Source organism: Lampris incognitus, chromosome 13 (genome assembly GCF_029633865.1).
Source record: "Lampris incognitus isolate fLamInc1 chromosome 13, fLamInc1.hap2, whole genome shotgun sequence".
Lineage (NCBI taxonomy): Eukaryota > Metazoa > Chordata > Actinopteri > Lampriformes > Lampridae > Lampris > Lampris incognitus.
In genome coordinates this window covers 7,553,090-7,576,606 of record NC_079223.1, presented here as the reverse complement: position 1 = coordinate 7,576,606, position 23,517 = coordinate 7,553,090, and the positions used below count along the sequence as shown (strand labels likewise).

General features: G+C 48.8%; 1 protein-coding gene across 1 annotated transcript; it reads right to left on the bottom strand.

The window, feature by feature from the left end:
- Nucleotides 1-251: 251 nt before the first annotated feature.
- On the bottom strand, nt 252-18,780 carry LOC130122408 (lutropin-choriogonadotropic hormone receptor-like). The gene is made up of 11 exons (XM_056291307.1): nt 18,614-18,780; nt 16,492-16,563; nt 9,963-10,037; nt 8,293-8,367; nt 5,817-5,891; nt 5,451-5,528; nt 5,215-5,283; nt 3,219-3,293; nt 1,778-1,966; nt 1,533-1,589; nt 252-1,395 (listed from the first exon to the last, which is right to left on the bottom strand). The coding sequence occupies exons 1-11, from the start codon at nt 18,778-18,780 to the stop codon at nt 252-254; spliced, it is 2,076 nt and encodes a 691-aa protein (XP_056147282.1).
- Nucleotides 18,781-23,517: the final 4,737 nt, after the last annotated feature.

Below are 23,517 nucleotides of genomic sequence, written 5' to 3'. Positions count from 1 at the left end.
AATCATCACAAGACACGCACAACTTTATACTAGCGGAGCAACCACGGCACCTTGAATTAAACTTTAGTCCGATGTTTTGATCCTGACCTGAAATTCCAGCCTTGTAAAGTAGGTTGGTCTTATCCGACAGCTTCCATGGACAAGTTGTGCCACTGCCTTTATCTTTTATTTATTTATTTTGGACTATGGGTGGTATAACATCTCTGTCAAAATTGTAAATTCCAGTGAAACGATGCAGTTTGTATCGGTGGTCACGTGGTCCCCTTGTTGAGAATGCAGCCGCGCATCTTAATGTGGTAAGCACAGAAGGTGAGCGAGCGAGGCTTCCCCGTAGACTTGTCGGTTTTGGGGTCAGACGTGTGTGCGGCCAGGCCATAAGACCTGTAGAGCTCAGCTTTGGCGTGGCAGCAACCGCAACGGCCCATTAGCAGGCCGACGTCCTTCCGGAAGGCCCGTGTGAAGATGGTGTACAGGAAGGGGTTGCACAGAGAGTTGATGGGGTAAAAGAGGATGAGCAGGATCTTGGAGTGAGACACCGTTATGAGAGGCGTGCACAGAGCAGCAGAGATGGCAAAGAAGGAGATGGGTGCCAAGCACAGGAAGTCTGTAAAGATCAGCACAGCCATGCGCTTGGCCACCTTGGCGTCCCCTTGGCGTGTCGTGAGGCCGGGGTTGTGGATGCTCAGGTAAATGTAGACGTAGCAGTAACAGACCACCAGAAAGGCCAGCACGTTGAGAAAAAGCACAGCCACCACGTACACCTGAGAACCCAGTGTCTCGATGTCCATGGGCAGGCAGATGCTGACTTTACTGTAGCTGCTGACTCCCACCAGAGGGAGAAGGGCAACCAGCAGAGAGAAGGCCCAGCCAGCCCCCATAATGGCTCCCGCATGGCGCAGCCGTAGCCTCTTGTTTAGGTACATTGCGTTGGCGATGGTATGGCGGCGTTCAAGGCTGATTACAGTCAGTGTGTATACGGACAGTTCGCTGGCAAAAACGGTCAAAAACCCTGCTATGCCGCACCCTGCGCCCGTCTGCCAGTCCATGGCATGGTTGTAGTACTCTTGGCGAGAACGGGAGTCCATGAAGGCAATGAGCATCAGGTAGAGACCCATGCAGAAGTCTGCAAAGGCGAGGTTGCACATCAGAAATCTGGAAACCGTTAGTTTTTGATGACTGATAAGCAGGATGACCAGTACGGCCATGTTCCCGGTCACCGCAAAAGCTGTAATTATCCAGGTGAGGGACCGCAGGAAAGGGTAGCCCAACAGGTCCTCGCAAGGATTAAAAGCATCAGGCTTCGGGCTGCACTTGATGGAGGCGCTCTGACGACAGTCCCATTCCAGGTCCGGATACTGAAATTTGATGTCGTTCATACCGTCTGCAGTGGGTTCCCTAAAAACATGTAGATGGTGACATGATTATAACAATCACTGGAAGACGTGAGTTTAAGTACAAAGTACAGCACAAAGGAACCGATCAAGCTGTCCGCATGCAAGTGTTGGGAATAATCAGTAAAAGCAGCGTCTTACGTGAAGTATGTTTCGGCGATTTCACAAAGCTTTAGGAAGTTCTTGGAGGCGTTTTCCCTTCAAATGGAAAAGTACAAATACAAAAATACAGTCACAATAACCTCAACTCTTGTTGCGCTCATCATGAACATGTTATTTTTCACTCCCTACAAGTGGGAGAGTGACTCCTCCATTTGACGGAGCAGCTTTGTGCCCCTTGCAGACACAAGGGGAGTAGGTAGATCTCTGGTAGGGGTGGGGGCTACCTGCGTGTTTGTCGCCAGATATGGAAGGCACAGCAGTGGCTGGGGTAGGTGAGCTCGGCCTCCAGCAGTTCGGGGAGGCTGTCCAGAGGGGGGAGGCTCTTCAAGGCATGGACAGATCTTGCCTTCAGAAACCTTACCTGCTTCAGTCCTTTAGGGGGTAGCGAGCTTAAAGCCGTGGATGAGATGTCCCTGAGCCACACAGACAAAAAATAAGAGACCGGCTATGAAATTTACCACAGAAGGTGGGAGTAAAAGCATTTTATGTTGGCTTTGGTCCGCCACAAGTCACAGGAGCAGCTTCAGGCTGGCTACGCCCGTCCTAGTACATTTTAAGTCAGGGTTGTGACACCGCTCTCCCCTGGGAAGTGATGCCGTTTGGTTTCTGGTGGTGGAAAATGCTGGTTTCACACTCCGGCACGGTCTCCCTGTTCACTCACTCGCGTGACTGAGGGTGGCCGTTCTCAATGAGTTGTTGATTGAGGACTAATTAATTAAAAGGAAATGGCAACGCTCATAATGTGCACATCCAGGAAGTACCGGTGGTCTTCCTGTCTGTCAAACGCGTTATTTTTCCCACCAGGATTCCGGGAAGACCCGCCCCTACTCTATCTCTGATTGGCTAACCCTATCCCTAACCCCACCCTAACCTTAACCAACCTAATCAACGGAGGCAACGAGTACTAGCCAATCAGAGGCAAAGTTCCCGGAATGCGGGTCGGGGAAAAAAGCAAGGCCTGTCAAACTACTGTCTACCGGGCATCCGGGAGGCGTGGCGGTCTCTTCCGTTGCCTACCAACACGGGGATCGCCGGTTCGAATCCCCGTGTTGCCTCAAGCCGGATGTGGGTATGTGTCGTGGTCGCTGCACCAGCGAGCAACATTTTATTTATATACCACTTTTAAAAACACAGAGTTACAAACTGCTTTACACTCCATACAAATAAATACATAAATTGAGCACTAGCGCCTCCTCTGGTCGGTTGGGTCGCCTGTTCGGGGGGGGAGGGGGACTGGGGGGAATAGCGTGATCCTCCCACGCGCTACGTGCCCCTGGTGAAACTCCTCACTGTCCGGTGAAAACACGACATCCCGGTCGTTGTCGTGTTAGCACAAGACAGTGGCTCATTTTGCCACATCTCTAACCGCCTGTCAATATGATAGACCTGATGGGTGTTGGTCTGTCTCTTCAGTGACGCGGTTCACATGTTGGTGGCGCTACAGCACACATGAAAACTGCACTCACTCTCTCGTTTCATTCTGCTACCGTCATCATTTGCTACCAAGCAGCGGGGACCCCCTCTGGGGCAAATCCCCAAATACTGAAAGAAACAAGATCACGTCAAAGAGGAGTCCTCCTTTAGTTTTAGAAATCATGGTTTCTCAGCAGCTGACGTTCACTTTGATCCAGAACTGCCCCCCCCTTTTTAACCCTTTCCACTTACAGAAGACTCGGTCCTGATGCTCCTTCGAACGCGTCCTCTTGGATTTCCCTGAGGTATCTGTTGTCTCTCAGGATTCTGCGGGAGGAAACAGTCACGCATGTTGGACCTGTGCTTTGTTCGGTCTTCTCCTCGGGGTCTTTCATTGTGCGACTTTAAACCAACCAGGAAAACAGAAGACATCACCGAGGACACCGCAGAGTCCCGCCCTGCGGACCCCCCTGTAGAACCTGATAATGTAATAAATCCCCGATAATGTAATAACCCTGATAATGTAATAAAAAATGCACTTGAGGCCATTGAAAATGCAATAAAACCTGATAATGTAATAACTTCCCGATAATGTAATAAACTATATATCATAGCTAACCCTAACCCTAATAACGTCCCGTTAATGTAACACATTATTACATTATTGGTAAAAAGTTTATTACATTATTGGGACATGCACTTTATTACATTATCAGGAAGTTATTATATTATCAGGTTTTATTGCATTTTCAATGGACTCAAGAGCAGATTTTTATTACATTATCGGGGTTATTACATTATGGGGAATTTATTACATTATCAGGAAGTTATTATATTATCAGGTTTTATTGCATTTTCAATGGACTCAAGAGCAGATTTTTATTACATTATCGGGGTTATTACATTATGGGGAATTTATTACATTATCAGGTTCTACACCCCCTCATGCACGTCTCTTCTGAGAGGGCCCGAAATCAACACGTCCAGTCGCTGTCTTGTCTCGTGTAACATTTATTTACTGGGACACGCGCTTCTGTTTTGTTGTTGTTGTTGTTTTGATTAAAAAGTCTTCAACACAACTGATAAACTTCCCCCCCTTTCTCCCCAATTGTACTTGGCCAATTGCCCCACTCTTCCGAGCCGTCCCGGTCGCTGCTCCACCCCCTCTGCCGATCCGGGGAGGGCTGCAGACTACCACGTGTGTCCTCCCATACATGGGGAGTCGCCAGCTTTTTCCTTTCACCTGACAGTGAGGAGTTTCACCAGGGGGGATGTAGCGCGTGGGAGGATCACGCTATTCCCCCCAGTTCCCCCTCCCCCCTGAACAGGCGCCCCGACCGACCAGAGGAGGCGCTAGTGCAGCGACCAGGACACACACCCACATCCGGCTTCTCACCCGCAGACACGGCCAAGCCACTCTGTGCGTGGCTGTAGTCTACTGACTTCCGGTTTCTACTGCAGCGGTCATAGCAGTTTCCTGTTTGTTGGCGCCTGCGGTTGACAATTGCGTATTTCTCGCGATGCCTGCGAGATTTACCATGGATAAATGTCAACCACGTGCACACAACTGTCCACACACTTCCGCCTGCACCGACCAGCAAACGGGGGGAACGTTTCAACTTGTACATATCAAGTTACGTCCACGATTCGTCCGTCCGCTCATCCTCATTGTGGACGTAACTTGATACGTACAACTTGAAACGTTTCCCCCGTTTGCTGGTCGGTGCAGGCGGAAGTGTGTGGACAGTTGTGTGCACGTGGTTGACATGTATCCATGGTAAATCTCGCAGGCATCGCGGGAAATATGCCATTGTCAACAGCACGCGCCAACAAACAGGAAACTGGTACGACCGCTGCAGTAGAAACCGGAAGTCAGTGGACTACAGCCACGCACAGAGTCGAACGTGTCTGTAGGGACGCCCGATCAAGCCGGAGGTAACGCGGGGATTCGAACCGGCGATCCCCGGGTTGGTGGGCAACGGAATAGGCCGCTACGCCACCCGGACGCCCCACCGATAAACTTGTTAATAACGATTATTAATGTAACCGGTTATTTTCTTGCCCGGTGCGGGATTCGATACGGGGTGTACTGCACCACAAGGCGGCACCACTAACCGCTCGGCTAAAGGGTCAGACCCGGTAGCTAGGGGCTAACATGTGATATTACTAGTTTACATTATCATATCAGCTAGTGGGGGGGGGGGGTCTACCTTAGATTTGTGTTAACAAAACATATAGAGATACTTACAGGTTGTTCAGCTTGGTCCCATTAAAGGCGTGAGCTCGAATCTCGGTGAAGCTGTTTCTGGCCAGGTTCCTGTCGACGGCAGAAGTCACATGTCTTAGTTGGCTTGGGGGGGGGGTCTCCAGCATCAGCATATACTGAGACCTCAGGAACACAGTCCTGCTAGTGTCCCCGGAACGAACCTACTGCTCGGTTCCGAGAGTCTGTTGACCGGACTCTCGGGTGGTTCTCCTACTTACATGGCGACGTATTCCTCTGCGATGCCCCGGAAAGAGTTGGCGGGAATGTGATCGATCCTCATGTTGTCTGCCATCTTCCTGCAGGTGAGGCGATGGATGGCGCGGTTAGCAGCACGCCACTAATGCTCGAATCACAATAGCAAATCAATAGACTGTGACCCGTGTGAGAAGGGGGCATGTAGAGGCGGTGGCAACGTGGTCAACAGAGAAACAATAAACAACAATAAACAGTAGAGAAATGCTGCTCTGAAATCCAACCAGCGATCAGCGCTCCGCTGAGAGGCGTGCCACGTCAGACGTGCCAACACGTGCGCGCACACTGCCACTCAACACAGACGCGTGTGAAGTTTAAATAGGCGTATTTACAGGATGAACTGTGACGTCAGGGAGGAGATGCCGCTGAAGTCCGGAAAGTGTGTCACCCCGGTGTTGCAGATGCTCCTGTAAGAAACGAGAGGGGGGGGGGGCATTATGAACAGATAAGACCAAATGTTCAGATTTCCTGCCAAATGTCAAGGTGTTCACTCTTTTCGCCGTTCAGTCGGACCAGCATTGCTGATGAGCCCTCCAGCATCTAGACTTTGCCCTCTGTCACAGTCAGTTCGACTCCTCCGGCGCCGTTTCCATATTTCTGGGAGCAACATGCGCTATCGCGCTGCCTGTGGTGCCAAATGTCTCCATTTTAAAATCCTCCGAGACGGGACATGGGCGCTTTTATCATGGGCCATGGCACAAGATGACCCCGTCCTCCCTATCTGTCCTGCCGTATCAGAATCAGGCGGCACGGAATTCTAGTTAGCAGCCATCAGTGTTCCTCCTTATCAAGACCCAAGGCCAGAGACTGTCTGAGATGGAGCAGAGCATAACGCCAATAAAGCAAACCACCTTGTGCAATATGGGCTGTCTAAAACCCTGGTGAGCTGAGCTCCCCTGAGGTCTTGCTGTGTTTCAGCTCTGCTGTGACACAACTGGTCAGACCGAAGCAGCTTAAGATGTCTATGCAAACTAAAACTGGGGTGCACTTTACTATAAGGTTACATTAATTACCCAGTAATAAGCCTTAACTAAGTTAATTAACAGTTAACTAATGTTTCTAGTAATCATTTACCCACGGTGTTCCTCATTTACTAATATTAGTACCTTAATTAACCATTAATAAATGTTAAGAGAACTTTGGGTGACACTTTAGTATGGGGAACATGAAAAAACTTAATTACTAGTGAATTAGTAATGATCAAGATGTCACTTTAGTATGGGGAACATATTCTAAGTAACAAAAACTTAATTTAGAGTAATTTAACACTATTAACACTTGTAGTTTTGTGTGTTGTTATGTAAGAACAGACCATATTCATTAAGTGTTAGTAAGGGAGAATAACTCTTCTTGTGGTACGACCACCTTATAAAGGCCATACTAAGCAAAGCATATTGAGATGGTGCTACTAATAAGCAATACTTCTGAGATTATAGAGGGAAAACTCATAGTTAATGGCTTACTGGTTGTATAATAAGGCCATGCAGAATAAGGCATTAATGAGTACGTAATAATCACCAAGAGCCAATATGTTGCTAATTTGCATGCTAATAAGCACCTAATTAATGGTGACTACGTTCCCCATACTAAAGTGTTACCGAATTTTGTTAGGTTGCTTGATGATTATTAAGGTATTAACTCATTTTAATAGGGTTAGTTAACTAAATTCACTGTTAGTTAATCCTTATTAATGTTAACTAATCGGCCGTTATTGTAAAGTGTTACTTAAAAATGTTCAAATGAAATACTACCGGTAACTCATGAATTACCAACAAAAAGGTACCGTAATGCCTGGACCATAAATCACTGCTATTTTACTTGTCTGGCTGGTCCTGCGACTTATATTCCAAAGCGATTTATACAGTGCCGTTTAGTCGAATGAATACGCTGTATTGCAACGCTGTGTTTCAACTAATACCACTAGATGGCACTGTTTAATCTTCTGACTCAATTGAAAATACTGTAGTGAATTCAGGGGGCAGCTGGGAACCGCCGCAACTGGGACGCGAACCCGGGTCCCCCGCACCACGGGTGACTGTTAACCGGTCAACTAAAGGGTCCAACCTGTTAGTCAAGGGCTAGCGAGTCTAGTCATCCATGGTTGTGACAATACTGTACCACCTTAGAAATTGAATGAGAGTAGAATGGACATTGAACCGTTGGGTGTGGTCATTTGAGTAGTTCAAAAGAAAATGGCAGTGGTTGTTAGCTGTTATGGTGCCAACGCATGTCAGTGGGGCCGTAAATGTTCGGACTGCTCCGCTGCTCGGTTGATCGTTACTGCAAAACCTCACTTCAGTGAGTCCGCGACTTCAAAAAAGTCCAACTTATCGCAAGTCGGTTGATACGGAAGTTAGCCCACTACAACAGTCACAGTTCTGTGCAGTGGCAGCGGTTCAAGTAAAAATGGCCACAGTTCTGATTATCCTGCTATGTTGATTGAATGGAAATGTCCGTTCTACTCATCCAATTTCTATGATATCGCCATATAAATGCGACTTATACACCGAAGCGACTTATATATGTAGTATGTGTTTTCCCTCACAACAATGCGTTTGTTTGCCGAGTGAGACTTATACTCCGGTGCGACTTGTAGTCCGGGAAATACATTACAAGGTGGGTTATCTTAATTTTAGGAACTATAGTAGCAATAAAATAACTATGGTTTCCAATTCAAATCCGCGAATTCATACTCCTGAACGAATCTCTGCCTAACGTCACAGCAGTACATAAAAAAATGACAGACTAAACCAGAGCACTACGGTAATATAAAACAACGATTTATTAAAAACTGCATCATTAGCTTACAGGTATTCCAGCCTTGGAAGGTCGGCGAAGGCCCCTTTCTCGATAATCCTCAGACTATTAATGTTCCGTACTTCTCTAAAGGGGGAGAAAAGAAAAGAGAATAAGACTAAACAAACACCGGTTAAGGTTGATCAGTGGCAGGTGCATTGTGAACAGTGTAATGGGTGTTAAATGTGAGCGTGGCTCATGCGGGTTAGTTCCGGCAGTGCAGGTTAGTTCCGGCTCATGCAGATTAGTTCCGGCTCATGCAGATTAGTTCTGGCTCATGCAGGTTAGTTCCGGCTCATGCAGATTAGTTTCGGCTCATGCAGGTTAGTTCCGGCGGTGCAGGTTAGTTCCGGCTCATGCAGATTAGTTCCGGCTTATGCAGGTTAGTTCCGGCGGTGCAGGTTAGTTCCGGCTCATGCAGATTAGTTCCGGCTCATGCAGATTAGTTCCGGCTCATGCAGGTTAGTTCCGGCGGTGCAGGTTAGTTCCGGCGGTGCAGGTTAGTTCCGGCTCATGCAGATTAGTTCCGGCTCATGCAGGTTAGTTCCGGCGGTGCAGGTTAGTTCTGGCTCATGCAGGTTAGTTCCGGCGGTGCAGGTTAGTTCCGGCTCATGCAGGTTAGTTCTGGCTCATGCAGGTTAGTTCCGGCAGTGCAGGTTAGTTCCGGCTCATGCAGGTTAGTTCCGGCTCATGCAGGTTAGTTCCGGCGGTGCAGGTTAGTTCCGGCGGTGCAGGTTAGTTCCGGCTCGTGCAGGTTAGTTCCGGCGGCGCAGGTTAGTTCCGGCGGTGCAGGTTAGTTCTGGCAGTGCAGGTTAGTTCCGGCGGTGCAGATTAGTTCCGGCTCATGCATGTTAGTTCCGGCGGTGCAGGTTAGTTCTGGCTCATGCAGGTTAGTTCTGGCTCATGCAGGTTAGTTCCGGCGGTGCAGGTTTGTTCTGGCTCATGCAGGTTAGTTCCGGCGGTGCAGGTTTGTTCTGGCTCATGCAGGTTAGTTCCGGCGGTGCAGGTTAGTTCCGGCGGTGCAGGTTAGGTCCGGCTCGTGCAGGTTAGTTCCGGCGGCGCAGGTTAGTTCCGGCGGTGCAGGTTAGTTCTGGCAGTGCAGATAGTTCCGGCGGTGCAGATTAGTTCCGGCTCATGCAGGTTAGTTCCGGCGGTGCAGGTTAGTTCTGGCTCATGCAGGTTAGTTCCGGCGGTGCAGGTTAGTTCTGGCTCATGCAGGTTAGTTCCGGCGGTGCAGGTTAGTTCCGGCTCATGCAGGTTAGTTCTGGCTCATGCAGGTTAGTTCCGGCTCATGCAGGTTAGTTCCGGCTCATGCAGGTTAGTTCCGGCGGTGCAGGTTAGTTCTGGCTCATGCAGGTTAGTTCCGGCGGTGCAGGTTAGTTCCGGCGGTGCAGGTTAGTTCTGGCTCATGCAGGTTAGTTCCGGCGGTGCAGGTTAGTTCTGGCTCATGCAGGTTAGTTCCGGCGGTGCAGGTTAGTTCTGGCTCATGCAGGTTAGTTCCGGCGGTGCAGGTTAGTTCTGGCTCATGCAGGTTAGTTCCGGCGGTGCAGGTTAGTTCTGGCTCATGCAGGTTAGTTCCGGCGGTGCAGGTTAGTTCCGGCGGTGCAGGTTAGTTCCGGCTCATGCAGGTTAGTTCCGGCGGTGCAGGTTAGTTCTGGCAGTGCAGGTCTACGGGTGCTTACATTTCCGCCAGGCTGTGGAGGGAGAGGAACGCGTGTCTCTGTATTTCCGTGATTTGATCGCTCTGGGAGATTTCACTGCAGCACAAGGAGAAGAAAGTCATTGAATGCATGAATGAATGAATGCATGAATGAACGAACGATGTGATGACATGAGATGAAAGATTTCCGTTCCTTTAGAAGTCATGCACTTATTCCACTGCCCACCAACACGGGGATCGCCGGTTCGAATCCCCATATTACCTCCAGCTTGGCCAGGCGTCCCTACAGACACAATTGGCCGTGTCTGTGGGTGGGAAGCCGGATGTGGGTATGGGTCCTGGTCGCTGCACTAGCGCCTCCTCTGGTCAATCGGGGCCCCTGTTCGGGGGGAGGGGGAACTGGGAGGAATAGCATGATTCTCCCACGCGCTACGTCCCTCTGGTGAAACTCCTCACTGTCAGGTGAAAAGAAGCGGCTGGCGACTCCACATGTATCGGAGGAGACATGTGGTAGTCTGCAGCCCTCCCCTGATCGGCAGAGGGGGTGGAGCAATGAAGTGGGATAATTAGCCGGGTACAGTTGGGGAGAAGGAAAAAAAAGGGGGGGGGCATGCACTGATGATGGTGCGAAAGGCGATGCCGGATGGAGAGAGTAAGACGTTTTTATTTTATTTCGTTTTCCAGAAAAGCAGGCTTGACCAAAGACCTCAATGGTCTGGTGAAGAACACCCCCACTTCTGTTCTTGTTATTGTAACCTCGCCTTCAAACTATCTCTGACTCTCTCCTTACCCACTTATTGTAATGAGACATGTCTTTCATAGACCCCCTGACTCGGCTCCAACCAGCAAACAGTTTTCACCGATTATCATCGTTTTCATTCCATCTCCAACCAGGGAACAATCAAACCAGACTCCACCTGTATCGCCTATATTTGTTTTTATACTGTCCTGTTATCCTGACTTTAAATAGCATCGTCCATCCATTATCCAGACCGCTTATCCTGCTCTCAGGGTCGCAGGGATTCTGGAGCCTATCCCAGCAGTCATTGGGCGGCAGGCGGGGAGACACCCTGGACAGGCCGCCAGGCCATCACAGGGCCCACACACTTACTCACATTCACACCTAGGGACAATTTAGTACAGCCGATTCACCTGACCTACACGTCTTTGGACTGTGGGAGGAAACCGGAGCCCCCGGAGGAAACCCACACAGACACGGGGAGAACATGCAAACTCCACACAGAGGACGAAATGGGATGACCCCCCAAGGTTGGACTACCTCAGGGCTCAAACCCAGGACCTAATTGCTGTGAGGCGACCGCGCTAACCACTGTGCCACCGTGCTGCCTAAATAGTGTCATAATTATCTCCAATTGTGCACTCAGGAGCTACGTCTCGGGCGGAGGATGGCATATTGCTGTTGTGAAGCTGTGTTGCATTAAACTTCCTTTAAACTAGCCTGTTTGGTGGCATGGACAGCAACCGTCCACCTTTAGGCTGCAGACTCAGTTGAAAGTTGAATGAAAGTGATTCTGATTCTGTTCACCTAGCCCAGTGTTTCTCAACCCAGTCCTCAAGGACCCCCTATCCTGCATATTTTCTTTGCAACCCTGAATAGGTACCTGTTTGTAGTTATTCAACCAATCAGCAATGAATTTTGTCAGATGTTGCACACCTTGCATAATTAAGTGCTGCGAGATGATTGGTCGAGTAAGTACAAGCAGGGCTACCTATGCAGGGTTACAATGAAAATCTGCAGGATAGGGGGTCCTTGAGGACTGGGTTGAGAAACACTGACTTAGTACATGGGTTGTTTTTATTGCAAGTTGCTTCAGGAGTAAATCAAAAGATTTGCTAAATTACAACGATGTGTATCTAATGTAGTATCAAAGTCCCTATAGTCACACACACCGATCAGCCAAAACATTAAAACCACTGACAGGTAAGTAAATAACATTGATTATCTCGTTACCATGGCACCTGTCAAGGGGTGGGATATATTAGGCAGCAAGTGAACAGTCAGTTCTCGAAGTTGATGTGTTGGAAGCAGGAAAAATGGGCAAGCGTAAGGATCTGAGTGAGTCTGACAAGGGCCAAGTTGTGACAGCTAGACAACTGGGTCAGAGCACCTCCAAAACGGCAGGTCTAGTGGGGTGTTCCCAGTATGCAGTGGTCAGCACCTACCAAAGGTGGTCCAAGGAAGGACAACCGGTGAACCGGTGGCAGGGTCATGGGCGCCCAAAGCTCATTGGTGTGTGGTGGGAGTGAAGGCTAGCTGGTGTGGTCCGATCCCACAGAAGAGCTACTGTAGCTCAAATCGCTAAAGAAGTTAATGTTGGCTATGATAGACAGGTGCATCGCAGCTTGCTGTGTATGGGGCTGCGTAGCTGCAGACCGGTCAGAGTGCTCATGATGACCCCTGTCCACCACCGAAAGTGCCTACAATGGGCACATGAGCGTCAGAACTGGATCATGGAGCAGTGGAAGAAGGTGGCCTGGTCTGATGAATCATGCCTTTTACATCACATGGATGGCCAGGAGTGTGTGCGTCGTTTACCTGGGGAAGAGATGGCACCGGGATGCACTATGGGAAGAAGGCAAGCCAGCAGAGGCAGTGTGAGGCTCTGGGCAATGTTCTGCTGGGAAACCTTGGGTCCTGGCATTCATGTGGATGTTACTTTGACACGTACCACCTACCTAACCATCATTGCAGACCAGGTACACCCCTTCATGGCAACGGTATTCCCGGATGGCTGTGGCCTCTTGCAGCAGGATAATGCGACCTGCCACACTGAACACAGTTCAGGAATGGTTTGAGGAACATGACAAAGGGTTCAAGGTGTTGCCTTGGCCTCCAAGTTCCCCAGATGTCAATACGATTGAGCATCTGTGGGATGTGCTGGAAAACCAAGTCTGATCCACGGAGGCCCCACCTTGCCACTTACAGGACTTAAAGGGTCTGCTGCTAACCACTTGGTGCCAGATTGTTAATTGTTGTTTGTTTGCCTGCCGAGGGACTGCACGTGCAAATTAGCTGCCGGCTAACTCTGGTGCAATTGTAAAATTGTGGGTTGTCCCTGTCAAATAAACAATAAACTAAACTAAACTAGATACCAGAAGACACCTTCAGAGGTCTTGTGGAGTCCATATCTCGATGAGCCAGAGAACAGGGATTTTCATCTCCATCGCTCTGTTAAAATAGCTTTGAAAACTTTTAAAATCATTTAAAATAGTCAAAGCCATGGAAATATTTCCTCCTCATCAAACGCTACAAGACAGGCGGATTGGTGTAAGCGTCAGCAGTAATGTGGACGTTGTACCGGACCGTTGTGGTGAAGAGGGAGCTGAGCCGGAAGGCAAAGCTCTCAATTTACCAGTCAGTCTTCGTTCCAACCCTCACCTATGGTCATGAGCTTTGGGTAATGACTTAAAGGGTGAGATCGTGAATACAAGCGGCTGAAATGAGTTTCCTCTGTAGGGAGTCTGAGCTCAGCCTTAGAGATAGGGTGAGGAGCTCGGAGTAGAGCCGCTGCTCCTTCACGTTGAAAGGAGCCAGTTGAGGTGGTTCGGGCATCTGATCAGGATGCCTCCTGGGCGGGGTAGACCCAGAACTCGCTGGAGGGACTACATGTCCAGTCTGGCCTGGGGACGCCTTGGGATCCCCCAGGAGGAGCTGGAGGGCGTTGCTGGGGAGAGGGACGTCTGAGGTGCCCTACTTAGCTTGCTGCCACCGCGACCCGAACCCCGGAGAACCGGCTGATGATGACCAAATGAATGAATGAACGAACGAACGCTACAAGGTAACCAGAGAGGAAAGTGTGGCGGTAGATTCCCTTTATTCTGAAAATGAACATGAAGAGGCCTTCCCCGGTGTCCCGTTCCGTCACGTATGTGCTGCCACTTTACATGTCTCCACCTCAGTGACGGTCGGTTTCCGTCACTTCTAGCTGCAGTTGCTGGTTAGCGAGGCACAAGGGAACTACGGCACACAGCGTCTCGTCTGACACATGCCAAGATTTAAGCGTTCCCAAGTTGAACACCGGATATCTGTATTCTGGGCAGACGGCTCGTGCAGGCTGCGCCACCGAGTGAGCGCAAGCCGGAGAAATTCTGGCTATATTAGCTGTGAATTTGCATATGAATCGGATTACGGGGTTCCATTCACTTCTTCTGTGTAATTAACGTGACAAAATGAGGCAGAGCTACACGCGGCTCGGCTCAGATTAACGTGACAGAACTGATTAGACCCACGATGGAAGAGCCACGAAGAGCCATGAAGAGCCACGGTGAAGGCACAGTTTTTGCAGTTTTTGACATTTCGGGTCTGATTTTCACAAAAACAAAGGTATTAACGCAGGTAAAGCCGCGCGCGCGCACACACACACACACACACACACACACACGAACTCTGACTGGTCCTCACCAACATGGAAGTACAGGAACACACACACACAAACTCAAACTGGTCTTCACCAACATGGAAGTACAGGAACACACAAACACACAAACTCAAACTGGTCCTCACCAACATGGAAGTACAGGAACACACACACGAACTCAAACGGGTCCTCACCAACATAGAAATACAGGAACACACACACACACGAACTCAAACTGGTCCTCACCAACATAGAAGTACAGGAACACACACACACACGAACTCAAACTAATCCTCAACAACATGGAAGTACAGGAACACACACACACGAACTCAAACTGGTCCTCACCAACATGGAAGTACAGGAACACACACACACAAACTCAAACTGGTCCTCACCAACATGGAAGTACAGGAACACACACACACGAACTCAAACTGGTCCTCACCAACATGGAAGTACAGGAACACACACACGAACTCAAACTGGTCCTCACCAACATGGAAGTACAGGAACACACACACACGAACTCAAACTGGTCCTCACCAACATAGAAATACAGGAACACACACACACGACCTCAAACTGGTCCTCACCAACATGGAAATACAGGAACACACACACGAACTCAAACTGGTCCTCACCAGCATGGAAGTACAGGAACACACACACACAAACTCAAACTGGTCCTCACCAACATGGAAGTACAGGAACACACAAACTCAAACTGGTCCTCACCAACATGGAAGTACAGGAACACACACACACGAACTCAAACTGGTCCTCACCAACATAGAAGTACAGGAACACACACACACACGAACTCAAACTGGTCCTCACCAACATGGAAGTACAGGAACACACACGAACTCAAACGGGTCCTCACCAACATAGAAATACAGGAACACACACACACAAATTCAAACTGGTCCTCACCAACATGGAAGTACAGGAACACACACACACAAACTCAAACTGGTCCTCACCAACATGGAAGTACAGGAACACACCCACACGAACTCAAACTGGTCCTCACCAACATGGAAGTACAGGAACACACACACACGAACTCAAACTGGTCCTCACCAACATGGAAGTACAGGAACACACACACACACGAACTCAAACTGGTCCTCACCAACGTAGAAGTACAGGAACACACACACACACACACACGAACTCAAACTGGTCCTCACCAACATGGAAGTACAGGAACACACACACGAACTCAAACTGGTCCTCACCAACATAGAAGTACAGGAACACACACACGACCTCAAACTGGTCCTCACCAACATAGAAGTACAGGAACACACACACACGAACTCAAACTGGTCCTCACCAACATGGAAGTACAGGAACACACACGAACTCAAACGGGTCCTCACCAACATAGAAATACAGGAACACACACACACAAATTCAAACTGGTCCTCACCAACATGGAAGTACAGGAACACACACACACAAACTCAAACTGGTCCTCACCAACATGGAAGTACAGGAACACACCCACACGAACTCAAACTGGTCCTCACCAACATGGAAGTACAGGAACACACACACACGAACTCAAACTGGTCCTCACCAACATGGAAGTACAGGAACACACACACACACGAACTCAAACTGGTCCTCACCAACGTAGAAGTACAGGAACACACACACACACACACACGAACTCAAACTGGTCCTCACCAACATGGAAGTACAGGAACACACACACGAACTCAAACTGGTCCTCACCAACATAGAAGTACAGGAACACACACACGACCTCAAACTGGTCCTCACCAACATAGAAGTACAGGAACACACACACACGAACTCAAACTGGTCCTCACCAACATGGAAGTACAGGAACACACACACACAAACTCAAACTGGTCCTCAACAACATGGAAGTACAGGAACACACCCACACGAACTCAAACTGGTCCTCACCAACATAGAAGTACAGGAACACACACACACGAACTCAGACGGGTCCTCACCAACATGGACGTACAGCAAGATATAATGTACATATTAAATCTTATTTACTATTTACTAAAAAGCCCGTTTGTGTTTTATCAAACTTTAGTTTTAACCCCCGCATTGCAATGGACCAAACAAACAAACAAACAAACAAACAAACAAACAAACAAACAAACAAACATATTTGTAACTCACATTGTCGTCACGTTGACCAGCTCTTTGAAGGCATGACTCGGGACTGTTTTCAGGGGCAGGTGAATGATTCTTCTAAAAGATCAATCAATCAATCAATCAATCAATAAATTTGCATTTTAGAGTAGGTAACGCTTATGAAGTTTTCAATTTAGTGGAATAGACAAACAACAACAAAGATAAAGTCAGCGCTCTAGTCCTGGTGGGGACTGGGGAAACGTGCAGGATAACTGGTATACTGGTTACATGATATCTGGTATGCTGGTAATATGATAACTGGTATACCGGCAACAGGATAACTGGTATACTGGTAACATGATAACTGGTATACTGGTTACATGATATCTGGTATAATGGTAACATGATAACTGGTATACTTGTTACATGATATCTGGTATACTGGTTACAGGATAACTGGTATACTGGTTACATGATATCTGGTATACTGGTTACAGGATAACTGCTATACTGGTAATATAACTGGTATACTGGTTACATGATATCTGGTATACTGGTTACAGGATAACTGGTATACTGGTTACAGGATAACTGGTATACTGGTTACATGATATCTGGTATACTGGTTACAGGATAACTGCTATACTGGTAATATGATAACTGGTATACTGGTTACATGATATCTGGTATACTGGTTACAGGATAACTGGTATACTGGTTACAGGATAACTGGTATACTGGTAACAGGATAACTGGTATACTGGTAACATGATAACTGGTATACTGGTTACATGATATCTGGTATACTGGCAACAGGATAACTGGTATACTGGTTACAGGATAACTGGTATACTGGTAACAGGATAACTAGTATACTGGCAACATGATAACTTGTATACTGGTGACATGATAACTGCTATGCTGGTAATATGATAACTGGTATACTGGTAACATGATAACTGGTATACTGGCAACAGGATAACTGTTATACCGGTAACAGGATAACTTGTATACTGGCAACAGGATAACTTGTATACTGGTAACATGATATCTGGTATACTGGTAATATGATAACTGCTACACTGGTAATAGTATAACTGGTATACTGGTAACAGGATAACTGGTATACTGGTTACAGTATAACTGGTATACTGGTAACAGGATAACTGGTATACTGGTAACATGATAACTGCTATACTGGTTACAGGATAACTGCTATACTGGTTACAGGATAACTTGTATACTGATAACAGGATAACTGGTATACTGGTAACATGATAACTGCTATACTGGTAACAGTATAACTGGTATACTGGTAACATGATAACTGCTATACTGGTAACAGTATAACTGGTATACTGGTTACCGTATAACTGGTATACTGGTTACAGTATAACTGGTATACTGGTAACATGATAACTGGTATACTGGTAACAGGATAACTGCTATACTGGTTACAGGATAACTGGTATACTGGTAACAGGATAACTGGTATACTGGTAACATGATAACTGGTATACTGGTAACAGGATAACTGCTATACTGGTTACAGGATAACTGGTATACTGATAACAGGATAACTGCTATACTTTTAACATGATAACTGCTATACTGGTAACAGGATAACTGCTATACTGGTTACAGGATAACTGCTATACTGGTTACACGATATCTGGTATACTGGTTACAGGATAACTGCTATACTGGTAACATGATAACTGCTATACTGGTTACAGGATAACTGGTATACTGGTTACAGGCTAACTGCTATACTGGTAACATGATAACTGCTATACTGGTAACAGGATAACTGCTATACTTTTAACATGATAACTGCTATACTGGTAACAGGATAACTGCTATACTGGTAACAGGATAACTGCTATACTGGTTACAGGATAACTGCTATACTGGTTACAGGATAACTGCTATACTGGTAACAGGATAACTGCTATACTGGTATCAGGATAACTGCTATACTGGTTACAGAATAACTGGTATACTGGTTACAGGATAACTGCTATACTGGTAACAGGATAACTGCTATACTGGTAACAGGATAACTGCTATACTGGTAACATGATAACTGCTATACTGGTAACAGGATAACTGCTATACTGGTAACAGGATAACTGCTATACTGGTAACAGGATAACTGGTGACTTACAGCCTGCTGACGCCGGCGGGTCCGGCGGACGCCAGCTGCGTGTCTCTACTACAGTGGAACGTGTCCGCCCCGCACCGGCAGACGGGCGGGCACGTGAAGCCCCAGCAGCGGCGCGGGGGCACCGCGGCGGACAGCGCCAGCACGAGCCACAGCACGCGGCGAGGCATCACGGGGAGGGTGCGAAGGAACCTTATCTCTCTCCTGCGTTCACCTCCCTCCTCCGTTCACACCCGGGAGACCAATGCCTCCGACTGGCCCGCCGCGCTGGAGGTGGGGGCGGAGACGGGACCCGGTGGGCGGGGCCGTGGCTTCGCACACCGGCGCTTTATCTCTGGGAGCCGCGCAGCCCACAACCGCGTCAACCTGCAGCCCCCCTCCCCTTCCCTCCCCCCCCCGGACATCTGAGAAGGTCCCTGCTGAAGAAGATCTCATTTGAGAAGACCGGTGCCGAGAAGATCACCGGCCGCATGTGACACATATTTGCCAAAGGTGGCCCATATTTGTTTTGGCATGTTTGGGCCTTGTTTGCTATTATGCATGTGGGCCACTTCAGGCTCCCATCCATGTTGTCAGGGCCGGGAGGCCATCAGTGCCGCATCATTGCCTGAAGTGGCCCACGTCCGGGTGCTGTCTGGGGTACAAACGGCAGTAGGATGGAGTAGGTGGAACAGCGACCGGGACGGCTCGGAAGAGGCCGGATACAACCGGGGAGAAAAAGGGGCGGGGCAAAAAGAGAATCGAGCTACCTGAGGACCTGATTGAGAACCACCGGTACTATGTAATGCCGTTGCTACCACTCCATCCGGCCACAGCCCAGCACGTACGTGCAGAAGTGTGGGGTCTTTGTTTTGTGTTCTGGTGGTCTCACAGCTCACAGAGTTCAGGGTGACACTACCGGAAGTGAAGCGTTGGGTTTGGGTGTCTGTGTGTACTTGTGGGGCGGTGCTTTAAACGCGACTCTACCAAACGGCTCGTGTTAGAAATAAAATCCTGATTTTGGTTCAGAGCAGAGTTCAGCTCAGTCCTGCATGCAGCACATGAGCGGTGTTTTCAGCTGCTGTTTGACCGGGGTTGGCTTACAGGAAATAACAAAATTCAGCACGATCAATAAAATCCAGACCGGTCTCGTCAGAGAAACCTCTGCAGGGTGGACTGGATTCACACGGGTTGCTGGAGCTGTCTCAGCTTCCTGTACTGTGTTGTCTTCTGAAGAAGACCCCAATAGTCCTGTTGGTGCTCAGAGACACCAGAGGCTTCCTCCATGGCCCTGCTTCTGTCACTCTGTGTGTGTGTGTGTGTGTGTGTGTGTGTGTGTGTGTGTGTGTGTGTGTGTGTGTGTGTGTGTGTGTGTGTGTGTGTGTGTGTGTGTGTGTGTGTGTGTGTGTGTGTGTGTGTTGATGATGCACAGCTTAGTTGTAAACCTCTTCTTCATGGATTGCCCGCTTGTTGTGGTGGAGAAGCTAGTCTGGTCCTGAGATCCCGAGAGCAATGCCGTGTGGAGCTATGCAGTCCTGGCAGGGTCACCCATGGCGGTGACGTCAAGGGGGAGGTCCCTGATGAAGAGCAATCCAACCAACACCTCCGCGGTGGAGCAGGCGGAGGATGATGGCTGACTTTAGGGAAGCGTCACAACGGCTGGGAAGGCGGATGAAGGCTGCAGCAGAAATGGGCCTCCATTCATCTTGGACTCCATGCCACTGGATCCTGACCCAGACCCGTGCACCAGTCTCCCCACATTAAAGGACGTCACCCCCACGTGTCCTCCAGAGGACAGTCATACTCGCTTCGAGTGACCGCCGATGATGATGAGTTGTCAACTGAAGCCTTCAACACACCGGGGAAATGACAACTTATCTGCCCATTTCAGACTGAACCAATTTTGAACCAACTGTCTATGACGACACACCCCTTGGTTAATCTAATTACCACACACTCGTATTGAATGGTGTCATTACTGTGCAATTATGTACCTTCTAGGGTGTTTTAAGACCCCTGGAAGGAACAGACCTGTGCGAGAGAGCAAGAGCAGGATGTGACCTTGACTCAGTTTACCATCAGCTGTAAGAATTACAAGTCACCGTTCTGTTTAACTGTAGTAAACCGGGGCCGTGAAAGATGGAGGAGAGCCGCAGGCCAGTTCCTACTGGTTTTGCCCTCCAAGAACCCCCCCCCTCCCCTCAGCTGTGCTGCTTTTTATGAACCTGTTAACATAGGAAAGAGAAGGATGAGAGAGATCGTACGTAGTAAAGACGGGGGACAAAAAGAAAAATTTGTGCCAACCCCAAGCAACAAGACCGGCAACAACAAAAACCTGGCTGTACTAGGCCCATGAAATCCATCAGCTGCAGAAAGTCTTATTTCACGGCGCCTCGTCTTCATCCACCAGCGACCTCTCGCCACCGCAGCACAACAGGCTGGGGGTCAGGTTGGAGAAGAGGTCTTTGTCTCCACCGGCCTCGGCGGAAACGTCTCCGACCCCAGCCTCCTGTTCCCACTTTTTCTGACCAACTTCCCCCGGTATCCACAGAGAGCTCGGTAACTCTCCACCTCCCACCTCCATCTCAGTAACCTTCCACCTCCACCTCCACCTCCACCCTCTGGCCCCCAGAGGAAACGCCGTCCAGCACCATGGACCAGTGCGACCATCAGGATGAGGAGCTAGATCCATCATCGGCGGTCACTCGGGTTGAGTATGACCGTCCTCCCTCTGGGTCCCTCTGGGTCCTCAGGTGGGTGTAGAGGCCGATCTTGGAGTCGCAAAATGGGAGGACGCCTGAGCGCGGCAGCTTTTTACGTGGAGAGGATGATGCACCTTCAGCCACCACGGCCCTTGGCAGGGGGGGCGGGGGGCAGAGTCCAATGCCATGGAGAACCAAGACGATCGGGGACCACCCTCTGTTGCAGCCTCCATCCACCTTCACTGCCGTTGTGACCTGGAGACATCTTTCCCCAGTTCCACCGCTGAGGTCTTTAGATCTCGCTTCATCTGGAGCCTCCCCCTTGACCTATCCACCTTGGGTGACCCTACCAGGAGCCAAGCTCCGGACAGCATAGCTCTTGGGACCATTGGTACATGCAAGCTTCTCCACCACGGCAAGGTGGTGGTCCAGGAGAAGATCCACGGTGCAGCGGAGCACCAACTGAGATCCCAAAGCATTGACAACCAACGTTAAAAAAAAAAGAAGAAGAAAAATGTCTGCAAGGAAAGTTTCTTTCCTTGGCACGTTTCAGACATGACGGGCAGTCCATGCAGAGGGCTTTACGTAGAGGACGTGAAATAAGAGGTGCAGCACGGGAAGATGATCGCACCAGTGTCAGATGGATTTGACATGCCCTGGGCCTGTAGCGGCTGATTACAGACACATCTGAGCCACTCTGTTTCAGCAGGGGCGCGATAGCTGCAGTTTTCACAGCCTGGGGGGAGGGGGGATGGGGGGGGGGTGGCCTGATGGGAGAGAGAGAGCTAGTTACTATTTTCAGTAAATCTGTTCAAACTTTTCGTAAGAAAAGCATCCAGGCAGCAGGCTGACGGCTTGAGATGTTGCACAGTTTCTTCAAGAGTTTTGTGTTCAACGGCATTAAACCACCATATTACAGAGTACCAGATTACAGAGTACCAGATTACAGAGTACCAGACTACAGAGTACCAGATTACAGAGTACCAGATTACAGAGTACCAGACTACAGAGTGTCAGATTACAGAGTACCAGACTACAGAGTACCAGATTACAGAGTACCAGACTACAGAGTACCAGATTACAGAGTACCAGACTACAGAGTGGCAGATTACAGAGTACCAGATTACAGAGTACCAGACTACAGAGTACCAGACTACAGAGTACCAGATTACAGAGTACCAGACTACAGAGTACCAGACTACAGAGTACCAGATTACAGAGTACCAGATTACTACTGGATGGTCGAGGGAAAGCAGTTTTTCTGTGGTTCAGTGGTTGAAGCATTTTGTAACTTTATTTAGCTCGTTATTATCATCATAATTATTATTATTATTATTATTATTATTAGTAGTAGTAGTAGTAGTAGTAATCATCGTTGTTGTAATAGTGGTATTACAGTTTTTGTGTAATAGTTACCAGTGCAAATGTGAGGTGTGGGAATTTGTCTACATAGCAGTGTAATCACGTAGTAGTATGATGTGTAGTGGCACGGTGGTGCAGTGGTCGCCGCAGTCGCCTCACAGCAAGAAGGTCCTGGGTTCGAGCCCCGGGATGGTCCAACCTTGGGGGTCGTCCCGGGTCGTCTTCTGTGTGGAGTTTGCATGTTCTCCCCCTGTCTGCGTGGGTTTCCTCCCACAGTCCAAAGACATGTAGGTCAGGTGACTCGGCCGTACCAAGTCAAGTCAAGTCAGTTTTATTTGTGTAGCCCAATATCACAAATTACAAACTTGCCTCAAGGGGCTTTACAGCAACACAACATCCTGTATTAAATTGTCCCTAGGTGTGAATCTATGTGTGTGTGTGTGTGTGTGTGTGTGTGTGGGCCCTGTGATGGCGGCCTGTCCTGGGTGGCTCCCCGCCTGCCGCCCAATGACTGCTGGGATAGGCCCCAGCATCCCAGCGACCCTGTGTAGGATAATGGATGGATGGATGGATAGAAATAACAAAGCAAGAGAAAACAAAACCAAGATTGATCATTTCCACCCCGGCCAGCACAAATCCAGCACTGGCGACCAGTAAAGTGAGACCGTCCACCCCAATTACGACCTCTGATGTGTCTTCCTGACAGAGTGTGTCCTTTGTGTAGTACACTGTTATGTCACATTCATACCATGTGTGCAGTCTCATTACACGTTCCTCTTCTGGGAGATTTTCTCACCTCTTGGTGGGTCGCTGTTGACCTGCCGGTGTCCTGCTGATAAACACACATACACACACACGCACGCA

Bases quoted from the DNA above. Each gene is read 5' to 3' on its own strand.
- LOC130122408 (XM_056291307.1), bottom strand. From the start codon at position 18,780: ATGCCTCGCCGCGTGCTGTGGCTCGTGCTGGCGCTGTCCGCCGCGGTG. The intron at 5,892-8,292 runs GTAAGCTAATGA...CGTTTCTTACAG, and splicing joins CTTCCAAGGCTGGAATACCT to GAGCATCTGCAACACCGGGG. The intron at 1,967-3,218 runs GTAAGTGGAAAG...TGTGTGGCTCAG, and splicing joins GCATCAGGACCGAGTCTTCT to GGACATCTCATCCACGGCTT.